This window comes from Stegodyphus dumicola, chromosome X1, assembly GCF_044657685.1.
Source record: "Stegodyphus dumicola isolate Sdum_Otavi_A_Nest chromosome X1, ASM4465768v1".
In the NCBI taxonomy this organism is placed as follows: domain Eukaryota; kingdom Metazoa; phylum Arthropoda; class Arachnida; order Araneae; family Eresidae; genus Stegodyphus; species Stegodyphus dumicola.
The window spans coordinates 81,768,957-81,795,418 of NC_140780.1; the positions used below are offsets into that span (position 1 = coordinate 81,768,957).

Genomic DNA, 26,462 nt, shown 5'->3' on the forward strand with positions numbered 1-26,462 from the left:
TCAAAGCCGGAAACAGATGGAAGTCGCTTGGTGCGAGATCAGGACTGTATGGCGGATGGTGTAGGCACTCCCAACCAAGAGTTGCAATATGGTTTTGCGTTGCCGTCGCCGAATTTGGTCTGGCATTGTCATCCAACAGCAGAACGCCAGATGTGAGAAAGCCAGGCCTCTTTTTCCGAATCACCTCTTTCAATTTCGACAGGGTGTCACAGTAGCGCGTAGCATTGATGGTTCCAACCTCCAAAAAGTCCAGCAACAAAACTCCTTGGGCGTCCCAGAAAACTGTGAGGAGCACTTTACCTGCAGAGGGAGTTGTCTTGAACTTCTTTCGGAAAGGTGATGACGGATGTTTCCACTCCATAGATGCGGCCTTCGATTCTGGCGTGGAATGGTGGACCCACGTTTCATCCCCCGTCACAATCCAAAACAGAAAGTCATTGCCATCTTCATGGTAACGCACGAGATGTTCCAGGCTGACCCCCATGCATTGTTCCTTGTGTGTCGAGGTCAATTGTCGGGGCACCCATCGTGCTGACACTTTTCTGTATCGAAGAATGTCGTGAATGATGTTTTGAGCTTGTTCATGTGAGATTCCAAGTTCTTCCGCTACTTCATCGATGGTGATACGCCGGTTCGCTCTAATCATGTCATCCACCTTCCTGACATTTGCATCTGTAGTGGCCGTGCGCGTCCGTCCAGCTCTCGGTATGTCCTCCACTTGCTGACGTCCATCACTGAATGTGCGACACCATCTCCGCACCATTTGCTTCGACATCACACCTGGCCCATAGACTTTCACGAGGCGGTTATGAATTTCTGTTCCTGATACTCCACGTGCCCATTCATAGCGGATAACCGCTCTGATTTCCTCCTTTGACCACGAATTCAAAACGCACCTTCTCTCCATACCTACCGGGGGCTCAAATGAGAGGCTGGTCTCCGCTTTGCGCAGGCACCGCAACAGCGCCATCTGCTTTATTTGCAGCGACCTTTACCCAATGGTGTATCGGTGACTTGCGCGTTTTCCTGCTGTGTCGCCTTTCGCCCATAGCCGTTCAACGCTTCTTCCATATGCAAAGCGTGAATTTTTCTTGGAGGACTTTTTGAAGCTTATCAAGCGATATGACAAATGTCTCAACGTACTCGTACGAGAATAATAAAATAAAGGTATGTCATATCTTTAATGTCTCATTCTATTTTTTGACTTTCATACACAACTCTGACCACAGTCGACAGGGGAAACTTATTTTTCAACTTACCCTCGTAATAAATGCTACGATATTCAGACTTGTGTTCGTTTCGATTCTTATGTGAAACGCATAATGTGCAGTGGAAATTCTATCTTGTCCTTCCCATATGCGGGCCTTTGAAAGAAAAATGTAAACATTAAGGCTTTGATCCTTGAAACAAAGGATTGTCGTTAAGTGTTTAGTGGGAATGTGATCTCAGGCTTCCAATTTCTCACCAAGTTTCTCAGGCTTTGAGGAGAATAATGTCTGCAACGCATAGGTAAGTGGGAATTATTGTTTTGTCGATTGCCATCACAGCTGCTCGAAAATAGATATGAATTCAAACGATCAGCTTCTTTGAAGAAGGAATAAAATATAAAACGACTTAGGAAAAATTCATTGCAAGACAGTAGGATTACTTCAAATACTGACATGCTTTGCAAAAATGTAATCGCTGATACATTTTCAATGAATCGCTGATTCAATGATTCCATTCGTCCAGATACTGCTTAGTATTTTAGGTGCATCCTTGGTTTAAAGAGTGCCTTAAAGTTTCTCGAATGAGTTTCTTTTCGAAAAGACATAATACTTTTGGTGTCACCCCGCATCCAGTGTAAACTCTTTAAATTGTTTAGTAATGGAAGAGGACACATTTCGGAAAGGATTCAGGATTTCATAAATCTTTATTATTGCCTTAATCAAGAACAAGTTGTAGAAAAAAGCTGTTACTCACAAGCATACATGAAATTAAAAAAAAAAAAAAAAAGAGTCCAGGAAGTCAACATTTAATTATTAGAAGCGAGGAACGGTCTAAATTGTTTGGAAAGTAATCCTATGCGATATAGAGACAATCCAGTAAATTTTGATTTCGAATTTAGATTCCTAAATTTCAGCATTTTATTAACATACATAGGTATTAAACAGAAAGTATGTTACTTGGCAATTGGTATATTTAAATTTAAATTCTTTAATCAAACTTTGGAATCATACAACATATTTCCTAAATTATGAATACAATTAAATATGTGAACAAAATGACGGGTTACCGGTAAAGTGCCCCGTCGTTTATCAGTATCCTTTCTAGTTTCCCTTCATAAACTGAATTTGTTTCGTCGCATTTTGTGAAACCTATATTTAAAATCTGAAGAATTTAAAAGTCACAACTATTATAAATCTTCTGCTAAAAAGACCTTCTTATACTCTCTGTATTTATTGTATCTACTGTTAATTGCTGAAACTCATTTCGTTTTAATTGGAAAATCTTTTCTAGCAACTGAAGCATCCAAATCTTGTAAACCTCATTGAAGTCTTCCGAAGAAAAAGAAAGCTGCATTTAGTTTTTGAATATTGCGAACATACAGTCCTAGATGTCTTGGAAAAACATCCTAAAGGGTAAGATCTGATATTTTACAAGTGCTTAATTCCATAGTTCACTATTTTGGGAATATATTAAATGTAAAATAATTTATTAGCCCAAAGGAATAAACTAGTATCCTTAAGTCGTATTACATTTTCTTCATTAAAACTTACATAAAAAAATTTTAAAAAATTACATATTAGTTTTCCTTCATAATGCCTTTCTGTTAAGCATGAGTTTCGGTTAAAAGACAATTTAAAAATACTTCTGTGTTATCAGTTTAACTGCTTGAAACATAACCTCTGGATCTATGCAATTTACCATATGAAGATCAAAATACTGTAGCTGTTGAAATAAAATAAAGAATATATTGGTTGAATAATGGATGTATCTGGACAGACCATTAGGCTTTTATCGGAGAAGGAACTATCAAAAATCAGTTTTACCCTTTGCCGGGATTTAAACTTCCACCATCGCAACTGCTAGCCGGGCCTGCTTCCAGTTCGACCACAGAGGCATGCGATGAGGAGACAAAAATTTATGTTGCCACCACCACACACACTTAAGTTAGACTGGGAAGGTAAGGATTCAGACACCTAATTCAGGTGGGGACGAATTATAGTCCACCGCGTTTTAGTTCGGGAGCTACTTGTAAAAGGCTTGTATTAGGCTTTTCGAAGAAAGAAAAATGGAAATCAGCAGTGCCCTCGCCTAGATTCGAACTCGAGATATCTTGCTTGCTAACTGGAGGACATACTTCTAGTTAAATCATGAAGGCCTGCGTTAAAAGAGGATAAAATTTCTTACATATTAACAGCAATAATGAAGTAATGAAACACATCAAGTCGTAAAAAATATAGCATCCCTGGTAAAATTATGTACTTTTAGAATTACTCCATACTCCCCAAATATTTCACTTCAGTTCTTAATGATGAAATATAAATCGCAAAACAAGAAATCCCATGCAGACGTCGTAACTTTGTTCTGGGAAGATGACGCATTTTTGGTATATCGTTACAAAAATCATTTTTTGTATGTACCGAGAGACTAAGACTGAAGGGTCTTCCGAGATAGTCTACAGCAGTGGTTGTCCACCTTTTTCTGCCCCACGCACCTCTTTCACCATTGTCAGAAGATTATTTCCCCTTCACTCCTCTTCAAACTTTGAAAAATACATATATACGTTTATTTAGACTTGGATTACTTTTTAATGTGTTTTATAAATTAAACAACGAGCCGTATCGAAAATGTTCGTAAAAACCAAAATTTGAATAAAAGTAGTTTTTTATATTCATAAACTAAGACTAAATACTCAACAGCTGAACAAGAGCCTGACCTCTTCCCCCTGAAACTATTAAATTTCCCCCTAGTGGTAATTTCGCATTAGTTACTCAGTCTACGAAACCAAAAAAAAAAAAAAAATATTTGGTGATAACTACAACAGTTTAGTTTTTCTCCCGTTTCGGTTTTTCTTAAACATTTGAATGACATTGCTTACATTTTGGAGAATTTTAAATATAAAATTTCCTACACATTTGTAATATAAAAGGAATCCGAAATAAAAAGAGGAAGACTCTTCTTACATACTATAGATTCCACTGTAAACTTTCGTCTAAAGAAAAGTAAGTGGTGTCTAGTTAGCTTCACTTAAATAAAAATAAATTTAAAAAATCTTATATGAGTATATATAGATGACAAAAAAAATTTTTTTAATGTTAATTAATTCATAAAACGTCTTAACTCGTTTTGTGTAAAAGTTCTCGTATTCTTTCCATTTCAGGAATAGCCATTTCCTTATTTTCTGCTGTGCCATTTTATTTTATACGCCACGCCTTGAGTACCGATTGCACCTGTTTCCTTTCTAAAATTTTCCTCATTATGTAAGATATCCGAAAAGTGGCTACAAACTTTTTTTTCTAAGTATGAAACCTAGAGACATACTGCCATTAGAAAAGTTTTTCAAAACATGATAAATTATTTAAAACAGTCTTAGAGCTTTCAAATTTAAAATTTAGCTCTCCATATAGCTCCCGTAGAGCAAAATTTTAAATATTAATGCTAATTTAATAAACTAAAATGCAGTGTACCCATACCTTTACGTGCAGAGTTCTGGAGATACTCGAGAGCTAATTTCAATACATTTCGTTATCTATTACCACGTAAAACTGAAGATTCGCCATTCAAGTTTAGGGGTAAATTACGAAATAAGAGTTTCTTATTTTGATGATTAATGGTTTCCCTATTGGACTACTTTAGTGAATCCGTGCCCTAGCCGGGAAACTATTAATCATATATATCTCTATGAATTTTAAAAGTAAAGTTCTTGAGTTATTAGAAATTCTTCGAAAGAAACCTTGAAAAATTTACCATGCCGTACACGGGAATCGAATCCAAAACTTTATAGCTATTATCTAGATGTACTGTCCACTGAATTACGAGGATACGTGGGAAATATACCCTTGAACTATTTAAAAAGTAAGGAAAATTTCATCTTTAGTTATTAAATTATGTGCATTGATTTTAGTAGCATAAATTTTTACTTCATAAGGTTCATATTAAAAGCTATATTCTATGTTTAGTATTGTGTAAAAGAGACCTTCTCATCCACAATACTGACACAATTTCAATTAATTCTTTCCCATATTTTGAAAAGCTTTGTAATCGGATTTTTTCAAGTATCTTATTAGTAACATATAACTCCCAATATAATTTAATTATGTAAATGCTGGCAGAAAGGCGCAAATATCCTCTTTAAAAGCATGTCATGACTTCATTTTGAATTCATAAAATCAGGGCCATCTTATATTTCCCTCTACGTGATAAATGTATGAACCGATCATAACTGTAAAACTATTTTCAAAAATTAATTTTCCCTTTTCTTTCCTTTTTTCTTTTCGCATATGTTTTGCCGTACTGGTGTCAAAATTTGTGTCATATGCATTCTTATATTGTATATTTAATGACGCCTTGTAACATAAAAAAATAAATATCATGTGCTGAAACTCTTTGATATCTATCTGTTTCGAAATAAAACAGCCCAAAAAGTTGTTACAAATCAAATAGATCTTCAGATCATCTCATTTATGTCACGTCATTACCGATACACACAAATGTATTTACACGTGATGTGTGATGATGACTGATAGTGATAGTAGTATTAGTAAGTTTACAGATATAGAAGTGGTGGTGGTGGTGGTGGTGGTGGTGAAATAGTAGTAGCACTGAAGAAGAAATTATAAATTATGCATAATATTTCTATAAAAACAGTACAAATGAAGGGGACTAGACTAACTCTCCTCCAAAGAATAGGTGGAAAATCTGTGACCATTCTTGCATTTCTTTCAGTCACACAAATCTAGCATTTTTTTCATGTGTTGTTATTAAAGTCTAAATATCCTAACTAAGACAGTGTATTACTTTAGTCACCAACTTTGTTCTTACTATGCATATTTTTAGAAGATCTTTGTGAAAGCACATCTCTGATAACTAAGCAAGAAAATCGAGACTAAACTTCTATGCATCATAAAATACGTTTGTATACGCTACCATGATATGTTTTGTGCAGATTGGGTCAATTTTGGGAAAACACTCACAGCAGAGATTAAAAATACAAGAATGAGTACCGAAGATAAAAAAAATCCGAATAAAAAAATTTAATAAAAAAGAAATATTGAGTTAAAAATTAAGCATTTTCAAACCTGACCCGTACATGCTTCATGAGATTCATGTTGGATGATCTCGATAACCATTCTGCAGCCAACAATGCTACCGATTTTATATATTGGCCTGTAATACAAGTTCTGGGAACTCATGCGTTATTGTCAATTAAAATGGTATAAGAACTCCTGACTGCAAAAAAGAAAAAAAAAATTGTGAACATATTAAAGGAGGGCATGACCTACATCCCGCACTGCAGTCACAACACTGAAAGAGAAGATGTAGAGATCAGTGGGACTGCCGACAGCAATCCCTGCTCAAATCATCGATCTACCGCCTTCTCGTTTCGTTTGCTTACATTTCGCTGATGTTACCATTATGATAGTGAGTTTTCGGCATCCTGCAGACCAACAACTCTTGGGAAACAGTTTGCAGACCAAGCTGTAACTCCTCCACACACAATCTTGCTGAGTGCAGTTGAGGTGGTTTTGAGTCAAGTTTAAGAGGTTGTCAGTGAAATGGAAACCACTTATTGTGCAAATAACCGCTTATGAACTGTTTGATGACTCTTACTGACGACTTTCTAAAGTCGGAAGCAAGTTGATATGCAGCAACTGAATTAGACACGTCACTAGTCTTGCTAGTCTTGTGCCTAATTCAGTTAATGCAGTCGACAATAGTCGTGACATCTGCAGGCACGACTAGTGTCATGCCTGCAGATGTCACGACTAAAAAAAATAGATATCTTGATGCAAAAAATAGATATCTTGATCTGCTGTAGTCTTAGAACGTCCACTTACTGCCATTTACAACTCTGATCCATTATTTTGATACCTACTCCACAAGCAACCAAATGATAGACTTTTTACCATTGAAGACTTGTACTGCTTCCGATTGTCGCGAAGCCTCTTTGAAAAGGCCTTTTACTTCCTATTAGTCCTTCAGATGACATCACCTAATCGTTTTCCAAACTTCGGTTATTTCCTTTTTTTTCTTGACTCATTACTACAGATATTTCTATTTTGTATGTAACAGGCCATTTATATACTTAATACTAAGTACCTAATTTCTTGATAAAGAATGCTGATATGCCAAAGAGGTTTTTCTGTGGGCTATGTTTCGCCTGCGTTGGCCTGTAACTCATGAAAATTTTGTGACACGTTATTTCTTTTGTATTAAGTGCTAATTTTTCCATTTGTTGCTCTCGAAAGCTAGTGTGATATTTACGCTCCTAAGAACAAATCTTTTATTGCTCCCATTTCCAGTTATTTCCTGCAGACACGTTGTTATAGTTTTACGGATGTATTCATTTTAAGGTCTGTTATCATTATGCAAATTTTGAGCAAAATCTTTGAGTCCAAGACAGTGCGCTTCTATTTTAAAGCAGTTTTTATCCATTCTGTTGTTTTCGTCTATCATTCTGTTTATCGTATGATTTAGTTTGCCCTATTATAAGTAATCAGTATTGATTGTTATATCAAATCTACAGCTTACACGTGGCTTTAAATGCATATGTTTACGAAAACTAACTTTATATAAAACTATATTTATCCAATAGGAATTCTTAAATTTCTGAGCTCAAAAGAATAATCAACGAAAAGGAAGCAAAGTACTAAAGAAACATGAGAATTTAAAGCTATTCCAGATAGAATGATGCGATAATATGACTGATTTTGGTTTTGGAAAAAAAGTATTTTAAAGCTAGTGTAGATGCTTTCAAGGTTTTTCAAGGTTTATGCGTCTCAAATACGAGTTGTTTCTTGTAAAATATTTTCCATGAGAATATCCCTGCTCTAAGCAGATTATCCTAACACGTTTTGCTCTAATCACATTACGAGCCACCAATCCCTTTGGAGCGAAGAACTGTTTTTTCAAGCGTAGCAAAATACTGTGGAACATACCGTTTACGTTAACATACTCGTAGAATGTTTTCTTGTTTTAGAACAAATCACTGAGGTAGATTACTATTTTCAGATAACATGTGAGGCACAAGAATACCTCGAAATTTCAGTTTACGGATCTTGATTTGGATTTAAAGAAAATAACAAAACTATGTAAACTGATTTTAGAACCGAGCATTGCAATACATGAAATTACGGCTAAGCATAGCAAATAGTTTATTTTTAATCCGTGAGAGACTGGCAATGTAAAAACGCAACATTAATGTTGATATTTCTGAAACTTCTTTTATTTGCCTCCTTAACGTAAAAATTTTAATATTTCTGCAATCATTTATTATCTGTAAGAAAGTAAAATGAATATCATTCAATGACATTTCATTTTTATGTGACAACAAATATTTTTTTTTTAAATATATATCATAATTTTCAAACTGCGTTGCGTTTAGTGTGACAATTTCGTGCATTTTTACCTTTGATAGCATCTTTGTTATTAAAAAAAATTCCTTTCTCTTTTATCTTCCTTTTATTTCATACAATCCTAGATTGCATGCAAAACTGTAAACATGTGTTTAGATACATACAGCATTTTTTACAAAATTCTTACCAGGTGACCTTGTATTGAAAAATGTTCACTACGTCTAACACAAACTATGGCAAAAAAAAAAAAAAAAAAAAAAAAAAAAAAAAAGTGAGTATTTAAGGAAAATCTAAGATGAAAAAACGTGTACACAATAAAAAATTAAAAATGGACCGCTCATGCTTTATTGCCAGAAGCAATGAAAGCGACAAACCTGAAAACTCCAAGTAATAACGCAACGCTAGAAAATAAAAATTATAAATTAAAAATTTTTTAAACTTCGGCAGAATTAAGGATAAGATTAAAGCCTAAGAAAATATACAAGCAGATTAAAGAAATAGCACAGATACGATAAAAATATAATGAAAATATAAAATTTACAAGGCTATGAGATATCAGTACAATTTAGTAATTATAAAGGAAAACAATACATGACGAAATACACAGTTTGACTCAGGAAGTTTCCTTTTCAAGGCTTTTTCAAGAAAGCTCTGCTGTAATCCAATTACATACATGGAAAACCGCGAAAACTGTTAATTCGTTTCGCCACTGGTAATCAAAGCCGCAACATATTACTCCAGGTAATGTGACTTATCTCACTTACTTGGAAAAAAAAACATCAGAACCAACCTCACGAATATTATCGTGGCAAAGAATGCAGGATTGAATTTATCGTTGGCATAGGCCTTAGGCTCCATATATAGATGAGAGTACGATTTTGTCCCAGTTTTAAATGAGAATACCTCGGGGAATGGGTCCAAGGATATCTCACCGCTCTTGCTCTACCTCTAAATCCCACCTGAACACTTTCGGCTCGCCTCGTAGTTTAAGTGTTCCTACGCCCCAATTTGAACCTTTAGCTTCATGCTCCATTATGGAATAAACTGGAAAACCTTGATAGAGCTGCTATAGTTACTAAATGCCAGTATACATACAATTATCCAAGAAAGATGTATTTGGACTTACCGTTCAAAGCCGCTGTATTAGGATAAAGGTCTTCATTTCTCTTTCCTCACCTAGCCTCATTGGAAGGAATTACCTCACTGAATGGCAAAATTACTGCCCTATTAGTCTTTATTTCGGCGAGTGAGTGATTTCCCTGTTGGGGCGTAGACTTGCATATTTATAATATATCAGCATCGGCAGAAGGATGTAGAGTATTCCCTTCCCCTTCAAAGACACAGACTTGTATTAAATTTTATGAATATTCACTGAACATGTCTCAAACATTTACTTCAAGCTAACATTACATTTTTTCTGATCTTGAAGTTTAACTTTAGGTTACATATACACATACATATATTAGATAAAATAAGAAAATTTACTTCAAATTAACCTGAAGCTAAATTTTGCTTTGAAAACTGCAGTAATTCATTTCTTATAATTTAATATTAAACTAAGATTCTAAAAGATAACATATTCAGTTAATGGCGAAGCAAAAGAAAAAGAATTGGTACAAAAAGTGCAAAAACGTGAAAACAAGCTAAGAAAACTAACGTAAGTAAAAAGATTTGTTCTGCTCTGCCATATTGAATATCAAATTCTAATTTGCTTTGATTTTAAATTAATTTTAAATTATATGTATGTATGTATGTAAGTATATCAGTAACAAGTTTCTCTTACCTCATCAAAAACTGGATGCATAATTGCAAACATTTTAATAGCATATGAGTGCTGTTAATTAATAGAAAATACCCTCCCTATAGAACTGATCGGTATTGTGCGTAATTCAAATCTCATTCACTATGAAACTGGCCGAAACGTTTTTCATCACCCATCATATTTTTGAAATAGTTGTTTTTTATGGGTATGTGGATTTTGAATCAAAAGCACTCTCTTATTGAAGTAAACGTTTTAATCATATGTCATTATAAATTAATTATTATAGTTAATTACAACGGCCCAATACAATAGTGTATCCACATCAAGCAAAAATGTTTATAGCAATTACTAACAGAAGTTTTATTATTAATATAATGATCAAATACTGCTGACTAAACTTACGCTGTCATAAAGCTTTGAAAAATGGAAACTTCCTTGACTCATCTAAAATAAATTAAACGAAAGTTTTACTATTTCCTTCTATTTCTGCAACTTTTCTGTAAACACAGAAGAGACTTATAATAGTATTCCAGCTTTACATCGAAATATGCACTGGAAAGACCAACAGTGAAATCTCTATACTAATCGTCAAACTGTAACATTACTGATCGGGCAGGAAATACCCGATACAGCTGGTTTTCATACAAATGAATTAATTATACAAGAAATAATGTCTGGGAAAAAAATGACCTCTTCTAAACAATGCTGTATTTCGTGAAACAAATGTGACATATGAACTTAAGCTCGTCAAAAGAAGGATTTATTTACCTGAACATTATATAAAATTTTATCTCATGAAACTATAATTTTGAAACTCTTGAAGTAGAATGAGACAGATTTTCTTAACTTAAAACAGAACTTCTTGGATCAAGAAAATCTAAGACAGAATAAATTTTCACTGGACCATAAATCAGAGAAATATCAGGAAACGTAATTTCAGGGACCATCATAATAAAACAGAGAAAAAAATTAAAAGAAATCAAACAATTTTCAAGGAAGTAAGAAATATGAAAGCTATGAGAGAGTGAAGGAATAGTCTTTCAGAAGAATAATGTTTTTATAGAGTACTTCTCTGAAATTCTGTCAAATATATTTTATAAATTTATCTCGTGTGATTTAAATTAACAAATTTTGAAGTAAACAATAAAGTATGCAGAAAATATCTTTAACATTAATTAGTGAAAATTTTTATCTTTTAGGGTTCCAGAAAATTTGACAAAAAGGATCATATGGCAAACCCTGCAAGCTGTTAACTTTTGTCATGAACATAACGTAAGTCTGCATGGCATAAATTTCATGACCTTGGCCAATCCAAAATCACTATTTTTCCCCTATGAATGTAAAAATAAGACCTATAACTATCTATCTGGTAGTACTAAATTTCAACTGAGGAAGATTTACTTCAGTTTATGATTTTTGAAATTTTAATGCCCTCATTTGCTGTTCGTATGCATGAATTGCATTTGGTAAATACAATGATCTGCAAGACACATTACCTTTATGCCTACAAAAATATTTGACGTAATAAGCAAGAAACATAATTATAAATAAATGAATAAAAATACCAAAAACGTTAAATTTGATTCCATTTGACACCAGGGAAATAAACTAGCATTCTAACATCATGAAATCTGCCAATCCATCAAAATAGTAAAATCAAATTTTTTTCTATTAAGAATTATTCGTGCATACTTATGATAAACTTAAAAACATGAAATTTAGCACTTAATAATCAGTAAAATTTACTTTTATGTATATATGTATAAAAGTGCAAACTAAATAAAGTAGCTAATAAAGATTCCATGTTTCACTAATCGAACTTTGTTAAGATACAAGTCAAAGGTAACTCATACAGCTATTTCCCTTTCACTTTGAAGTAAAATAGTATCTGCTATTACTGTTCTATAAAATCAAGTATTTTCTGCTTAAATTGATAATTTAAAGCTACCGGATGGCCATAAAATAACACATGAAATCCTAGCAACCACATGGTTCAAGCAGCGCTCATGAATTTTTGCACAAAATTTTACAAAGAACCACCGCATCGTCACAGCGTCGAACGGTGAAGCAGTTTCAAGATACGGGCTGCTTGTGTAAGTCCAAGACGAACAGCAGCCAAAATCGAGATGGTTGGAAAAATTCCTGAAATTTTTACGAAATCCCACAAAATCAACGTGCGTCTTCTGAACTTAATGTATCTCATGTGGCGTTGTGGCATGTGTTGCGAAAACGTCTACAGTTCCGGCCATACACCTTTCAGATGGAGCAGACGTTAAAACTTCCGACAAGAACTTGTAAGATAAGCTGGCTAGAGGTATGGTAGATGGTTTCGTGAACAGACTTGTGTTTAACGTATGAAAGCACTTTTTACGTTTCTGGCAAATTTAATCGCCATAATTTACGATTTCGGGGTACAGAAAAACCCCATGGTATAATGGAACATGAGGGTCATTGTCCAAAGGTGAACGTTTTCTGTGCCATTTGCAAAAGTTGTAGTTATGTTACTTTTTTCTTGGTGGAAAAATCGATTAACGTTTGCATTTACCAAGATATGCTATCAGAGCAGTTGTTCTCGCAGTTGGATGAAGCGGCTTTCGGCTTCATTCTGCCGCAAGACAGTTCTTCACCACACTGGCATAAAAACATACACCATTACCTGAAAGACAGCCCACTCCATCACTGGATTAGCCGTGCTGGGTCAAACGATATACCAATGTTTTGTTGGCCACCGAGATCCCCAGATCTAATCCAAAATGATTTTTCCTGTGAGGGTTTTGCTAAAAATGTTCGTATCTTCATTTTCCTAGGACTTACAGCAACTGAAGCAGTGAATAAGTGAAGTGCTCGAATCCTTAACAAAGGATATTCTATCCCGAGAGTGGCAGGAAAAGAAATACCTCATAGATATTTGCCATGCCACAAGAGGGGCAGACATAGAATGTCGATAGAAACTTGGAGAATTATAGTTTCACTGTAAATTTGATTTATCAAAATAAAGAAATTACATCGTTTACGGGTATGCTTTCTTTTTATCCCATTTAATATGAAACACCCTAAATAACAGATACCAACTTTTGATAAGATTGTATGAATTATGTTAATTTTATTAACAGTTAAATTTTGAGTCAAACTTGTTTCCTGTCAAATTCTTAACTTCAACTTAGGTTCTTCACGGTCAACAGTAACATAGCATTTACAAAGTGAGAAACTCTACAAGATAATAAATTCCTTAAAAAGCTACCAAATTATAAACAAAATCATTCAAATAATGATAGCTTTCATCTAATCTTGGAACAGAACTCCATATGTAAACATCGGCATATTTAGAATTTGATTCACATATACAGTTTGCCCTTTTCGGTCCCAATAATAATTACTTTGAACTATCCAGGAATCGCGCTTTCTAGGAATACAATATAATATACTCATGTCCGTAAATTAAGGATAATTAAGAATCACACGGAATTGAGCTCTAAATTAAAAATTTCACCTGTAGAATTATCGCACACTACTTCAATAATAAATTTGACATTTGCTTTTGGTCTGACCTTTTTGCCTGGTGGGGAAAGGGGGGGGATTTCTTCTATGCAAAATAATAACAGTAACATTTGAAAGAATCCTTAAAGTATTGAAAAGAAACACAAGATTTTGCCTGGCAATTTTAGCAAAATTTAAAAACAGTTTTGTGCAGTTTTAACTTGATTTATAAAGATGATATACGTATAAAATGTAGTATAAAACAGAAACTCTTGTTTTGCTCTTTGCGCATATCTGTTCTGTGATTTATGCGATTGTAACAAAATGATAAATTAATCTATTTAATTCTGTAACAACAACAACAAAAAACGTGATTATCTAAAATATTTACAAGTCGTTTTTGTTCTAAATAAGCATTGAAAATCGTATAGTTAAGAGGTGTGACTTAATAACTGAAAACTTTAAAATTTTAATATTAATTGTCTGCTCGTCTTCAAGCATAATGACGTTCATTGATTACATATAAAATCTTCACTCTTTTCTTATTTTATTAATCATTTTCTTATTTTTCTTTCTTCTGACTTATTTTTCTTGTTATGGTCTGCAAGAAATAAAAAACTATCTTATATTAGTTTTGGGTTTCCTTTCGTCTTCTTCTTAATATGTAGAGACATTAGGTATTTTTTGGAAGCAGGAGAGAAGTAAAAAATTAGCAACGCCTTCGCCGGGAATCGAATCACGGACCTCTGGAATACGCGCCCAGTTTGCAGATCACCACACCACGAAGGCATGCTAAGAAGGCGGGAAAAATACTTTATATACTCCCCCTTTTAAAGGGCGACTGGAGTTTTTAGGGGACTCAATCGCCAAATCCTGGGTGAGGAGAATCATCATGCAACACCCTTTCAGTTCGGGCGTTGCTGTAGAGACATTAGGTACTTGTTTTGGAAGCAGGAGAAGTGAAAAATCATCGGGAATCGAACCGCAGCCTCTGGAATACGGCCCAGTGTGTAGACCACCACACAACGAAAGGATGCCAAGAGGGCGGAAGAAATATTTGTAAAAGAGCTGGAATTTTATATTCATGAATTGTTTTGAATTTCTTGCGAAAATCTGTAAAGTAATTTACCAATTATAATATTTAAAGTTATTTTCCCATTTTTAAATGGACTCAAGAGCTCAAAACACATGTTTATCTGAAATGTTCCTGGAGGTTCAATAAAACTGTAAAACGACAACGAGCAGCACACTTAGTCATGTAATACACCGACTTATCTGATGCCTGATGACAGCTCAGTGAAAATACACTGACTACCAATAAGTATTTGGACACCTGTGATAGAAAAGAAAAACTAACTTTATTCAAAATCAATAGTTGGTAAAGCCTCCAGAGGTAATTACAGCGTGGACCCTCCGGGGCATACTTTCCACAAGTCTTTGTTTGACAGCTAGTGGTATTTTCTTCCACTCGGCTTGGAGAAGACATAGAAGTTCCTTCACCAATTTTGCACGGGTAGTGCACCCCTGAATTCGGCGATGCAAGTCGTCCCAGAGGTTCTCGATAGGGTTCAGGTCTGGACTATGGGCAGACCAGTCCATTCGATGAACTCCATTGGCACCATACCAAGCCTTGGTTAACGTCGAAACATGACAACTGGCATTGTCGTCCTGAAAGTAACAGGGGTCCAACCCGTAAAACTGCCACAACGTAGGAAGCACATTGTCATCCAAAATAGTGCAGTAGGCATCGGAGTTGAGTTTACCATGAATGGGGACCAAGGGTCCCAGCTCCTACCAGGAGAAACACCCCCATACCATAATTCCACCTCCGCCGAACTTGACTGTTGGCACAATGCATTCTGGCAGGAGACGTTCTCCAGGTAGATGCCAGACCCAGACCCTGCCATCCGAACGGTAAAGGGTGAACTTTGATTCTTCACTCGTTTCCACTGATCTACGGTCCAATTTCGATGTGCTTTGCACCACATTAATAGAGCAGCGCGGTTAGACTTTGTGATGAAAGGCTTATGGGCAGAAGCACGACCATGAAAACCAAGCAGATGTGCTTCCTTACGGATGGTATTCATTGAAACAATACTCCTGGATGCCTGTTGAAACTCCTCGCGGATGACGGCCATCGGTTGGGTGCGGTTCTTTCGAATTTCTCTGGACAGCACTCGTCGGTCTCTATCTCCCAGTTTCGTTGGTCTGCCGACTCGGGCCATATTTCGACAATCACCGCTCACCTTCCACTTCTTAATCGCATAGGCCACTGTCGATTTTGGGTACTTCAGATCGCTAGATATGTCCCTTAAGGATCGGCCACATTTGTTAATGATAATTATAACTTTCTCGAAATCAGAGAGCTCCGAACTGCGAGGCATCTTGCATGCGACTAAAGCCGATGCTGTTTCCTACACGATATATACCGGCGGAGTCCGTGATGTACCTTAGGACCGCAGATATCGTCATTTGCATAGGTGTCCAAATACTTATTGGTAGTCAGTGTAGTCTTCAATGAAAAATGTACAAAGCGTGTGTCAAGAATATGCAACTCAAGATGACGACTTTCACCAGTGAATCATTATAACAGCGGAATTCACCTTTCTTACTATTTAAAATGAATATTAATAAGTGAAAAAATGCACAACTTCTGCCCTTTTTTAATTGATTCAGCGGTCAAGGAAGTTAGTTTTCACTGCTTCTGGAACGAAACATTATATATACATATACACACATATATATACATATATCTCTATAGTATATAACACTTTCTACCCCTTTTAAACATTTTATTCACATTATTATAAAATAAATATTAGCTCGAGGCTTTAAAAGTCAGAAGGCTAACAGCATCAGAAACATACCGTAAACATAGCGAATATTAATGAAATTATATTGGAAATATATATATTATATATATTAGTTTTAAGTTGAGGAGATTGGATTTGATTATTTGATTCCCTCAAAGAATATTAAGGCTGTCCGTCTGTAGGGAGGAATGCCTTCATCGAGAACTTCCTAGAAAAATCTGGCTGATAAACGTGAAACTCTCATGCAACTAGATTGTCCTACAGGAACAAATTCTTTAACTTAATTCCTTAGTTAAAAACAATTAATGTTGTTTTGATTTTGATTTCGACGGCAGAATTTCTTTGGCTTTCAGAGAATGTGCCGATTTCCGCTTAGTACTTTTGCTTTTCGATTCAAGGTTATTCTCGAATTCGCATATTGCAACGTCTGTTGTAACGGTCTTCAGGGAAACTGGATATTACAATAACAGATTCACTTCACGCTAGCATAATAGTTATTCCAAGAACTTAACAGTAAATTTTTAAGAGAAAACCGTTTCATTTCCATTTCTTAATTTATAGATAAGCGATCTGATATACGTCATCATTTATTTCCAGATTGCTACATGTATAAAGACTCATTCATAACAAATATCCAAGAAATTTTTCAAGTTTTGATTTCGACAGCAACTACATAATTTTATGAGTAATGATTTCAGCAATGACTAACACTTTCCAAAAACAAAACAAAAAATTAACTACAAACAGATTCTAAAAAAAGGATTAAGCTTTTATGATACAGATATATTCTTAGTCAGCAAAAGCAGAATATTTCTGATACTTACGAATTATCCTATGGACCGTGAACTTTGGCTACCATGAACGTTGGCTATCATGAAAGATGGCGGATATCCACCAAAGTTGGGCCAGACGCTCCTACAGAATTCTAAGCCATACTTTTTTTAGAACTCTTATCTTAAAACATTTGTCATTCTCTGCACAGTTCGCCAAATAGCAAGTGTGAGGAAGCATTCGACCTGCTTCATTTTTGCGCTTCGTAAAAAGTCTTTTGTCGATTTTTATTATTTTATTACTACTCCCGATTTTGCCTGAAGTTTGATTTAGAACGCTATGAGCACAAACTTCCTGCAGGTAATTGTTCTAATCTATTACTGTTTAATCAGCCATGTTCAGCTGTTCCTTTCCTCATTCAACAGATGTTAAGTTAACCAGCTATAAATGAGCAGGGGTGCAGTCACATAATTTTTTTAATGCAAGAGTAGTTCGGTCAGAGGTTCGAATCCCGCGAACGGGCTGGCTGCATGGGTGTTTTCGTGGTTTTCTCCATGTGTAACGTGTATACGAACCAGTTTCCCTTAGAAAGTCCTCCACGAAGCCATCCCTTCCCTTAGGCAGATAGCCCTCGAGGCTTTGCCGTAATTAAATAACTTAACCTTTTAATGCAAGAAAAAATACAACAATAACAGTTAATGTATATCTCTGTCCATAAAATCAAAAGGTGGCTTGTCTAGAACTAACCGCGGTTACATCAGACAAAAGCTCAGATGTTATGAGTCTATTTTGACGTCACGCTCATCCATAAGATGCTTTAAATAGCGCGGCTTAGCGACATTTTCATGGTTGACTGCATAATGCATTAAGTACGATATTCTTTATCTATTATTAAGCTTTAGGATATTCTATACCTAAAGCTTATCTTGGAAATTAATTAAGTTCTTACCGCCAGTAGGTTTGTTTCAGTTTTTAGCATGAAACCATTAAGTTTTGCTAAAAATTAAAACCTTGAGGTAAATGTACAAGACTAATTTTCACTGAATTCGATTTCTTTGAGAAACATAATAAAAATATATGATAGCTTAACAGCTCAAATCATTATACTAAATACTTATATACTAAATACTTATGAATTTGAAAGTTGGATTTTCTTTGCAGTTTCAGGTCGCATATCTTGTTTTCCATATCCATTGATTGGTTTATTAAAGATTTTGTGAATTATATTTAGAAGTTAATGTCGTAAAATATTTTCTATAAAGCAGAAAATAAGAAGATAAAAAAGATAATAAAAATAGAAAAATAATATTATAAATGTTTGTAGTATATTTATTGCAGTTTAATTTTCAAAAATTTCTACTACAGTTTCGTGACCTTGCGGATTTTTATTTTTTATTTTATATATTATATTTTTATATGATTTGTTTCTTTTTAGTTTTCTTTAAGGATTGGATTGGATTATTTAATTATGGCAAAGCACACGAGGGCTATCTGCCTAAAGGGAGGGATGCCTTCGCGGAGGACTTTCTAAGGGAAACTGGCTCGTATACACGTTACACATGGGGAAAAGCACGAAAAACGCCCATGCAGCCGCCCGTTCGCGGGATTCGAACCTCAGACCGAACTACCAGTGTTCAGCGTCTTTACCGCTCGGCCGCTGGTGGGCCAGTTTTCTTTAAGCTTGCAGATTAATCCGTCTATTGAACCTATGAAATTTCACCATGTTTATATTTTCAGTAGTTTCACAATTTTCCTTTTAAAACACTGAGCAGATTCTCCCCATATAATCAAATAAAGGAGTGCTCTAGCACACAAGATTTGGAAGAGCACTATTTTCCTGTAGCGTGCAATTACTGCTGAGTATGTAGTTTGCAATTCAATGTGGAAGCAGTTTCCATTAATCTAGTGTAAAAGAAATAATCATTTCACTAATGTAAAATATTATTGTAATTGTAATGTGAAAGTTATATATTTTACCTTAGAAACAATATTTTACTGCATTAGTCATCTTGCAAATTTCAGAAATATTGGTGTAACCTTCACATAATCTAAGCCAACATTTTCAATGAAATTAGCTCGCATAAAATAAAATTAGATAGAATGTCTGAAACTTGTGTAACATAACAAAGAGTACTTTAAATCCAAAGTTCATTGTCATTCCAACGGCTGTTTTTCTTCAAAGTGAAAACACACTGGAGAAGGGAAGAAAAAAGAACAGCTCCAAAAACTCAAGCAGTTTAAATGTTTTTGTTTCTAAGCGCATAGAACTTGCACAACATCTTTATTTTTTCATACCCTAACGTATCACCCCAGCCAAAAAAAAAAAAAAAAAAAAAAAAATTCCTGATTCTGAAAAACATAAATTGAAATAAGAACACAGGAAATGTGACATAAAGTTGAGTATGTAAAAGATGATATTAGAATGTTTAGGTTACAATTTACAATGTTACAATTATATTACAATTACAAAAAGTAATAAGGAGATTAATAAGGTATGCGGTCACTCCTGACAAAAATGCAAGTTTTATAGAGATTTCCCACGTTGTGTATTAGACTGTCTATGAGTTCCTGGGGTAAAAAATGCATTCACGATGAACAGCGCCTTGAAACTCCTGGAGAATGCTAGGTGGGAGATTTAATGATGAAAATCGACGTCCTTATGCGCCCCACACATGCTTCATCGGATTTAAGGGGGCACAGTACCTTTGCGTTAACCGAAATAATGTTAAACATGACTAAACGCTACCTTCTGATACACAAATAATATCATAATAATTTCTAATTTTTGCTTATAGATGTAAAACACACACCTTTTTCAACATTGTGTTCAAAAATAAAAACTTTCACTTCAATAATAGTTTTAAAGTTGTTGATTTAAAATACTCATGATTAACAGATAAATAAATATCAATAAGTACGGCGCGCATCATAAAATTTAAAAAAAGGTATGCAGAAAACAATTTTTGGTCAAAATCCTTTTAGAATATATCTAACTTTAATTTAAAACCAGAATATATTAAAAAAACTACTTAAATTTATAAAATGGTAAAACAATTTAAAAAAATTAAAAATTATCAAAATATTTCGATACTTTTTAATTAAAAATTTAGAATTTTTTATCAAAATATGATATTGTTTGGTTTTAACATGTAGATAATATAAAGATACACATATGATTCAGTTTTCATGTATTTATCATATATAGTTTGAAAGCAATTATGCGCGCAATCTTAAAATTTAACATTTTGAGAAAACTCAATTCAAAGTTTTAATATTAATTTTTCCTCATTTATATTTTAGTAACATTAATCAAAATGCTCCAGGTGCATAAACAACTCCTTCTTTTAGCTTATTCATTTCATCTTGTTTCTTTTTCTCCCTTCGCTTAGCTATACGAGCCTCTAAACTGTTAATCAGCGCTCGTTGCTTAGCAAATTTTAAGCGAAGTTCATCTGCCTTTTTAGCAAATGTTTTGCTTTCAGCACCAGATGTCAATTGCAATTCACTCATCAAAGATAAAATTGCACATTTTCCATCATTGAAGCTTGCTATAGCTAAATTTACTGCAATTTCCACAATGTTTTTTGCAGAATTTGTTGTTTTGGGGCAAAATGTCCAAATCAATGAATTTAACGATTCATTCGCATTCTGCGTTCGCCCGCCAATACACCTTTTTAACAAGTCTGGGTGAGACAAATCTTTAAAAATAGGCTTTATGGCATCCATAACAGCTACAGGTACAGATTTTTTATGTTTAAAATTTTTCAGTGCACCAGTAAAAAAAGCTTTTTTGTATTGACACCAAGAATCTGCTCCATCTGGACAAAAATCGTGAATTGCTTCATCATTCGAGCGTTTATGATACCATATAGCCCATATTACTTTCTGCATATCACGACAGTTGTTACAGTGTTTTTGTATGGCATTACCATAATACGTAGTAAGTTGGTCGATCAAGACATCGGTAAGACGACCTTACCACAAAAGAGGTTTTCCGTCACTTAGCTTTTTTCCACGAAATTCACTTTTTAATTTTCTTAAACGTGTACCCATTCTTTTAAGAACATGACCAACACATTCTATTTTAGAAATGGGATCACTATATGTGTTATTATTCGAAAGTGCTAAATAAGTTTTACAGTCACCATCACCAATATAGTTCACATAACGAACACCATATTTTTCTTCTGATCGAGAAAACATTTCAACCATCCCGTTCACTTCAATCTTGGCAGATGATCCCGAATGATTTTTTGCACACACTTTCGCGTGAAGACGTTTCCATTCTAAATAGTTTTCTGTTGAACGAAAATCTTTCGCAGTTTTACAACCTTTACAGTTAGCACTAGAAGTATATCTGTCTATAACTTTGCCTGTCTCACTGCCAATTATAGACGTCACACCGAAACGTGACGAATGGCCCCTAGTTTTCCAGGTGCCATCGCCACTAACTGTCAAATCCATGGTACCAGTCAACTGGACCTCTTCATCAGCTGCATTCTTTATACTTTTTTCTGCAACAGTATATGTAGCTGCATGTATATGACTTACAATCTTGTCATAAGATTTTTGTGCGACAGGCGATGGTAAGTCGATAAGTCCACAAAAGGTTTTACACTCTGCTAGTCCTTTGCCAATGCACCTCATGGCCAGAATAAATCGTCTATTTAAGTCAGAAGCATTCTGTTTTTTTACAACCATCTTAGAGTTTTTGAAAGAAGAAATTATTCCACAAGAACTGCATGTAACATTGATTTTTGTCGTCAGCCCATAATTTATTTCTGGATTTATATGTATTTTATTATCGCATATCGAACAACATAAACATTGTTCTAATGCTGAAAATAACAGTTTTTTTATCGATAATAGCATAACCATCAAAATTAGCATTCATGTTATCCACAAATTCAGCTGATGCAGATGAATCGTTACCGATCTTTCTTGCTGATGCAGAAATGTTTAGATCTATGTCAACACACTCACGCTTTGTATGTTGATTTCCATAATAATGATGCCTCTTCCGTCTTTTTGGTCTTTGACCAAATGCCCTTTTAGCATTAACAGCATTCATTTTGCTTTTAAAAAAGCAGTTTTGTTTTGTGAAAACGGCAATTCAAACTTTCAAAATTGAAAGAAAACGATAATGCGTAATTCTAACACGAGGTAAACAAACAGCTAACGGAAACGAAGATATAAAGATGAGTAGTTACCTTCCTGCTTCTCAAAAGAGGAGGGAAAATAAAAAAATTGTGAGGCAGCAATCATAAAGAAAACATTCGAAAGGAAAGAAATATCACAGCTGCAGATATGGAACGTAAACAGTCACGTGGGCGTGTCCTCCCCTTTAAATGTCCATTACTTCGACTCCAGGCTAATCGTTCACTAGTGCATAGCATGGGAAACAAGCATTATCGTCCATTAGCATAAGGTTATTTCCGATTGCACCCCTAAACAACGTAATAGATGGACCATAAGCCTCATCACTGTATGTTTCAGCATTGATAGTATCTACACTGGTAAAAACGTGTAGGTCATTGCAGCCATTCAGAATGATGTCCGTCCCACACCCTGACACCACCACCACTTTTGTATCGATAGCTTTCGCGGATGTTTTCAGACTTATTATGCATCTCTCCCCCCCTCCAAACTGAGACACTGATAACTCCAGTCTGTGGAACTCCAATCACGGTCCTTTCTGCTGCATTACAACAGCGCTCATCAGAACCTCGCTGACCCGAATTAACGAGACACACATCGTGGACCTTGCATACAACCCTCTTTCATGCAGCCTGTGACTCACGGTACATCTGTTTGGTTGATATGCCGTAGCAGACGTGGACGCCCTAGCAATCTGAATTAACGTCAGCTGTTTATTTCTTTTAGCAATCGTTTTCAAAAAAAAAAAAAAAAAAAAAAAAAAAAACGATCTGTTGCTACGCGTTTTCTACCTTGACTTTGTTCTCTGCATACATCACTAGTGTTTTAAAGAGTTTCCAGATTCTTGAGACGCATTTGGTCAATTTTATATCTTTACAAATCTGTGTCAGTGTCTGTCTTGCTTTCATTCTCCCAATCACATGCCGTTTCTCAATATGTCACAAATGCCTTCTCAGTGACATGTTCCACCTTCCAAAAGCGAAGCTTCATCCAACCACTCGCCCTGAAATTGAGGTCTGAAGCACCCTATGCACTTCTCTCTGCATGTATAAAAACAACGAGCTCAAAAATTTACATATTTCTTCGTAGCGAAGATGAATTCCTGTATCGCTTTGGGTAATATCAGCTGATAAAAACTATATGCCATCCAACGGTACAGTGGCTAGTAACCCTGACTACTCTACCGCAGGGCCCTGGTTCGAAACCCAGAGAAGGTATAAATATTGTAAATGTATTCTGTCTTTGCTGCAAAAAAATTATTTCTTCTTTTGTTTATTAGAAAATGTTTTTTAGAATATTATCTAAATTTCTCTAATGCTATTTAAAATAACTTTAAAACGCATTCTTTACTTTTAGTGCATACATAGAGATGTAAAGCCAGAAAATATATTAATAACAAAGGATGGTATTGTCAAACTTTGTGACTTCGGTTTCGCCCGGACTTTAAGTAAGATAAAATAAGTGTCTTAATTTGTATTCAAATAAGCACAGTACTTTAAAACTACATTTGTTATTGCATTTCTGTATAGCTCTAATGAAACCAAAATATGAATAATTATTTTCTGTGCTATGTATCAGGAATTAGTAAAGGTGATTTTTTCCTAGATCCAGGAGATAATTACACCGATTACGTGGCCACTAGATGGTATAGAGCTCCTGAGCTATTAGTTGGTGAAACTCAGTATGGTCCTGCTGTTGACGTGTGGGCAATTGGATGCGTGACAGCAGAACTTCTAAGAGGAGACGCACTCTGGCCAGGAAAATCGGATGTGGATCAGCTGTATTTGATAAGGAAAACACTCGGTAATTACTTTAGTTTTGTTTAACTCTTAGATAAACAATTTTAAAACTAGATTAAAAAGGAATTAGACTAATTTATAATAACAATGAGCATTTTAACATCAGTAAAATAATAAATAATTTTCTCAAATATCCCGAAACTTCAGTTTCATTCAAGCACTTTAAAAACAACTCTACAAGCTCAAGTTATACATTATAAATATGTAATGTGGTTCAAATTTTACGTAACTGTGCCTTTAGACCTAAGTTATAGTTACTCAGCTATGACACATCTATCTTCAAAGTAAGACCATATTTTCTCTATAAATGCTCTTGTATAATTATTTACGAAACTCATTTTCCAGCCACTTTTCGAAGTATTCTTGCTTACCAGAATTACTTTTTTCTTTTTTTCCGACTTGCATCTTTAAACTTTCATACCAAAATCAAGAAACAGCTAAGAAGTCGATAGAGACGGATTTGCGAGGTCGCACAAGTCGCAACCATGAAGAAGCTGCACCTTTTAAGAAACCACAAATTTACTTTCTGGAATATTTGTCCAATCTTGGGCAGAAATCACCGTCCACCTGCGCACTTATATTTTTCAACTATATATAATAGTTAGAAGATAAGATAATACAGTTTAATTTCAATCCTTCAGACAGTGGTTATACCAGAGGCGGGTTAAGCGGCTAGCCGCTAGCGGACTTAAGCCCCGTTCACATGCAATACGCTTTCGCGCAGCCACCGTTTCAAACTGGGATATGAAGCAATTTGGCCTTCAGGACCGGTTCAGATGCACATCGTCTTCCATCCCTCAACCCGTAAACCACTGCGAGCAATGAATGATATTCACGGATCGGATTGGCATATTTCTAACGTTTGCTCACATCTTTTTTGGCATTTTTTATTATTGATGTCAAAAGCCATCGGAGTTTAACTCTTTAATTAACTAAAATACACCTAAATTAATTTAAAATGTAATTTACATACGAGACCAAATGATTAAAAGAAGAAAAGAAATCACGTATATAGCTGAACGGTTTTAAATAAAATGTTTTCTGGCTGTTAAAGTTTCAAACTTCGCTTTTTGAAAAAATTAATAAAACGACAAATTTATTTACATTAATTTTATTTACATTAATTATAAACGTTTTAATATTGATTATAAACATTTTAGAAAATATATTATAATTAATTCATACGTTAAAATTGTTTTGAACCTGTTTTACGAAGATTTTAAATAAAAGTTTGTAATTTATGTTTATATTAACCTACTGAATAGCACTAGGTTTTATATTATATATATATCGGTTTTATATTATATATATATATATAATTTATTTACTAAAGAAATATTGATTATATTATCTCCTAAGATTAATTTTAATAGAATTATCTAAAAAGAGTGAATCCATAGTTAGTAAGTTTAATTCCTTTGAATTAAAATGCATATAAACACGAGGGTGTCGGGGACAATGATTCAACTAATTTATCAATTTTACTGCATAAATTGCTTTTCACTCAAAATTGAATTAGCAAAAATGCTTAATCAGAATGAGTTCTTTAGTGCTCTGCATTGGTTCTTGATCCCTTCAATTCACGGAAATATTTGGCCTAACTTAAATTGCCAGTTTGGCATCGCCTTATTACTTGAGTAAAGGACGAAACACCTTCGTATTTATTTCTTAGTTATTGTTCATTGAACGGAAGTTGGTTTGTTCCCCTTGAAAAGTCAACTAATTTCCGATCAATGGCAATGATTACTTGCTTTTAATTTAATTACTTGCTTTTAATTTAATTTCTTTTTACAATTGAAATTTTGTTATTCACGATTTAATTCAAGTCCCAGTTAAACATTTTTAGCAATTTACATTCAAGTTACTTTAAAACAATTTTCGGAATTAAACTTACTAACTATGGATTCACTCTTTTTAGATAATTCTACTAAAATTAATCTTAGGAGATAATATAATCAATATTTCTTTAGTAAATAAATTATTATTAACTTACTTTGCAGCTATTGAGCAAGTAGTGGAATAACTCGATTTCGCACTAAATGAATTTAAGATCATACAACATTATATATATATGTACTGAAATTCAGTAGTAATATTTTTAAGAAATTTGAAATGATTTAAT

General features: G+C 34.4%; 1 protein-coding gene across 1 annotated transcript in view; it reads left to right on the plus strand.

Annotated features, from left to right (window-relative positions):
* Positions 1 to 26,462, plus strand: part of LOC118188280 (cyclin-dependent kinase-like 4) — a 98,710-nt gene that overhangs the window by 24,605 nt on the left and 47,643 nt on the right. Inside the window, exons 3-6 of the mRNA XM_085807358.1 lie at positions 2,500 to 2,621; positions 11,523 to 11,595; positions 23,898 to 23,988; positions 24,147 to 24,344. Coding sequence (XP_085663484.1) covers positions 2,500 to 2,621; positions 11,523 to 11,595; positions 23,898 to 23,988; positions 24,147 to 24,344 — 484 coding nt within the window. The remainder of the gene's footprint in view (positions 1 to 2,499; positions 2,622 to 11,522; positions 11,596 to 23,897; positions 23,989 to 24,146; positions 24,345 to 26,462) is intronic.